The following is a 2,465-nucleotide window of genomic DNA, read 5'->3' as shown; positions in this document are numbered from 1 at the left end:
GGAGATGGGGTTTCACCATGTTGACCAGGATGGTCTCGATCTCTTGACCTCGTGATCCACCCGCCTCGGCCTCCCAAAGTGCTGGGATTACAGGCTTGAGCCACCGTGCCCGGCCGGAAAAAACTCTTGATGCTCTATTAGATATTTGAAAAATCTATGCAAGTACAAGTAAAAATAGCAACAAGTAACTGAAGACTATTAAAATATTCCTTTTCTTAGCTACCTAGCTGTGCGAGGTTAAATCTTTTTCATATGCTTTTAACAAAATAACAGATTAGACACAGATAATTGAATCCAGGTATCTTACATTTAGCCAGACATAAAAGAACTGCAAAACTGTAAAAATTATTCCACTCATGTTTTCAAAAAGTTGTTTTTCCTAAGAATGTTGTGATAATATGCAACGGGTTAACTTTCATTTGTTTAAAGTAAATTAATAACTTTAAGTTCTTAGTTTTTTTTTTTCTTTTTTGAGATAGAGTTGCACTCTGTTGCCCAGGCTGGAGTGCAGTGACCCCATCTCGGCTCACTGCGACTTCCTGCTCCCGGGTGCTCCCGGGTTTAGGCGTTTAGGCGATTCTCCTGCCTCCGCCTCCCGAGTAGCTGGGATTACAGGCACGTGCCACCATGCCCAGCAAATTTTTTGTATTTTTAGTAGAGACAGGGTTTCACCATGCTGGTCAGGCTGGTCTCGAACTCCTGGCATCAAGTGATCCACCCACCTCGGCCTCTCAATGTGTTGGGATTACAGGCATGCGCCACCGCGCCGGCCTTAAATTCTTAGTTTTAAATTTATAATATTATAAGCTACATAAACAAAAGCACTCCGGAGGTCCTAGATCATTTTTAAGAGTGTAAAAAGTACTGAAACCAAAAAGTTAGACAACGTCTGCCATACAGTAACACTACTGTTTCTGACTTGTCAGTAATGCTTTAAAAACAATTCTTCCTACTGCTAGTCAAGGGGCCAGTTTCCTCTTTATCCACTAGAGGTTCTATATTTATCATCTGGTTAACCTGCAAAAGACAATTGTTGTTAACTGGATTTATGCATACATAAAGAACAGTTTATGGTTGTAAGCAAAACTGTGAAGTATTGGGTTTTTCGCAAGCATTTTTTAGAAAACACTTTCTCAGTGTAATTTATCAAGTTATATAAAATTGTCAATACCTGCTTTGTTGCAGCGTGTCTTAAAAATTTCAAAAAAAGTTGGCCTCTCTTTGGATCCAATAGGCATTTTTACCTACAATAGTCCTCCAACGTTTGGTAAATAAGTCTGCAAAACAGAAGATCAAAATGCACTTATACAGGGATGCATTTCTTCTTATGTGACCGAGGTGAAAATCAGAAGCGCTGGACAGTTTGTCTGAATTCTTATTCAGTCTCATCTCCTGGGACGATAACAGCTTACTCTGAGGATGGAAACATTCTACAGTTGTGCTGTTCAAACAGGTGCCACTGACATTAAGTACTCGAAACGTGGCTAGTGAGACCATAGATTTTCATACGATTTAGTTTCAATCACGCTAACCAGTGACGCGTGGTTAGTGGGGACAGCGGGCTCCTGTTAGAGACCAACGCAGCCTGATGATTCCCAATCAGCATGTCTTCGGAACACAGCAGTTACCTGGGGCTTAATTAAGGCAGATACAGTGTGCCCAGCAGCTGTAAAACACTTCCCCAAAACAGCAATATTCCGTTAAAGTGATCGTGGTTCCAATTAAAGAAAATTTCAGATGGCGCCATCTGGGAGAGCTGGGAGGGAGGTAACTCTGCGCGACTGGCGGAGCCCAAAAGTTGGGCGAGGCGGGAAACGGAGATCCAGGGAAAGGGTGGGGCTCAAATGTGCTCGGTGAAAATTTGCCTTCGGGACAAGGACCTTTCTCTGTCAGGGGTGGGGGTTGGCAAAGACAAAGGGCTTAGAGGCCGCGGCTGCAACCGGGGGCGTGTGGCGCTCCCCCGCCACGCTGGACTGGAACTGCGGAAGACGCGCCCGTCTCCACCCCCGCTGCCACTAACCCGCTCCAGAAGTGCAGCTCTTTTTTGGCCGGAGTAGGCTGACAAAAACCGCGCGGGTCACAAATCTGTCCCCTCAGGCTTCTTCCCGTGGCGACCCACCGTCGCAGAAAAGACCGGAAGCGCGGCAGAGCCACAGCAGCTCCGCCTCTGCCGCCTCGTTTCAGACTCTCGCGCCACGAGCCCGCGCTGACCACGTGACGCCATGACGCCGTGACGCGATACGCAGCACGCGCACTACCCGGAAGTCAGGCCTGGGTAGGCAGCTGTGGGTGTTTCTTAGTGTGGCGAGAGGAAGTTGCTTGTCAGATGTCACAACCGTCAGTCTCGGACCGAATAAAGCGGTAGCTGGAGTGTGTCTCCCCTTCTCGCTGACCCTTAAGAGTCCTAGACTACCCTTCTTGGAGGGGCCGCCCCTATGCCTACTCCAAGTCCCCGATCTCTTTCT

The 2,465-nt window shown here is 47.0% G+C and overlaps 1 protein-coding gene across 1 annotated transcript in view; it reads right to left on the bottom strand.

Annotated features, from left to right (window-relative positions):
* BRCA2 (BRCA2 DNA repair associated) overlaps nt 1-2,203 on the bottom strand; it is a 91,628-nt gene extending 89,425 nt beyond the window's left edge. Inside the window, exons 1-2 of the mRNA XM_037741800.1 lie at nt 2,021-2,203; nt 1,172-1,277 (exon numbers count right to left, since the gene is read on the bottom strand). Of these exons, the coding sequence (XP_037597728.1) occupies nt 1,172-1,238 (67 nt within the window). The 5' untranslated portion in view covers nt 1,239-1,277; nt 2,021-2,203. The remainder of the gene's footprint in view (nt 1-1,171; nt 1,278-2,020) is intronic.
* Nucleotides 2,204-2,465: the final 262 nt, after the last annotated feature.

The sequence above is a fragment of the Cebus imitator genome, unplaced genomic scaffold, assembly GCF_001604975.1.
Source record: "Cebus imitator isolate Cc_AM_T3 unplaced genomic scaffold, Cebus_imitator-1.0 Scaffold108, whole genome shotgun sequence".
In the NCBI taxonomy this organism is placed as follows: domain Eukaryota; kingdom Metazoa; phylum Chordata; class Mammalia; order Primates; family Cebidae; genus Cebus; species Cebus imitator.
The sequence above is the reverse complement of the archived record's forward strand: the minus strand, read 5'-3'. Positions and strand labels throughout refer to the sequence as shown.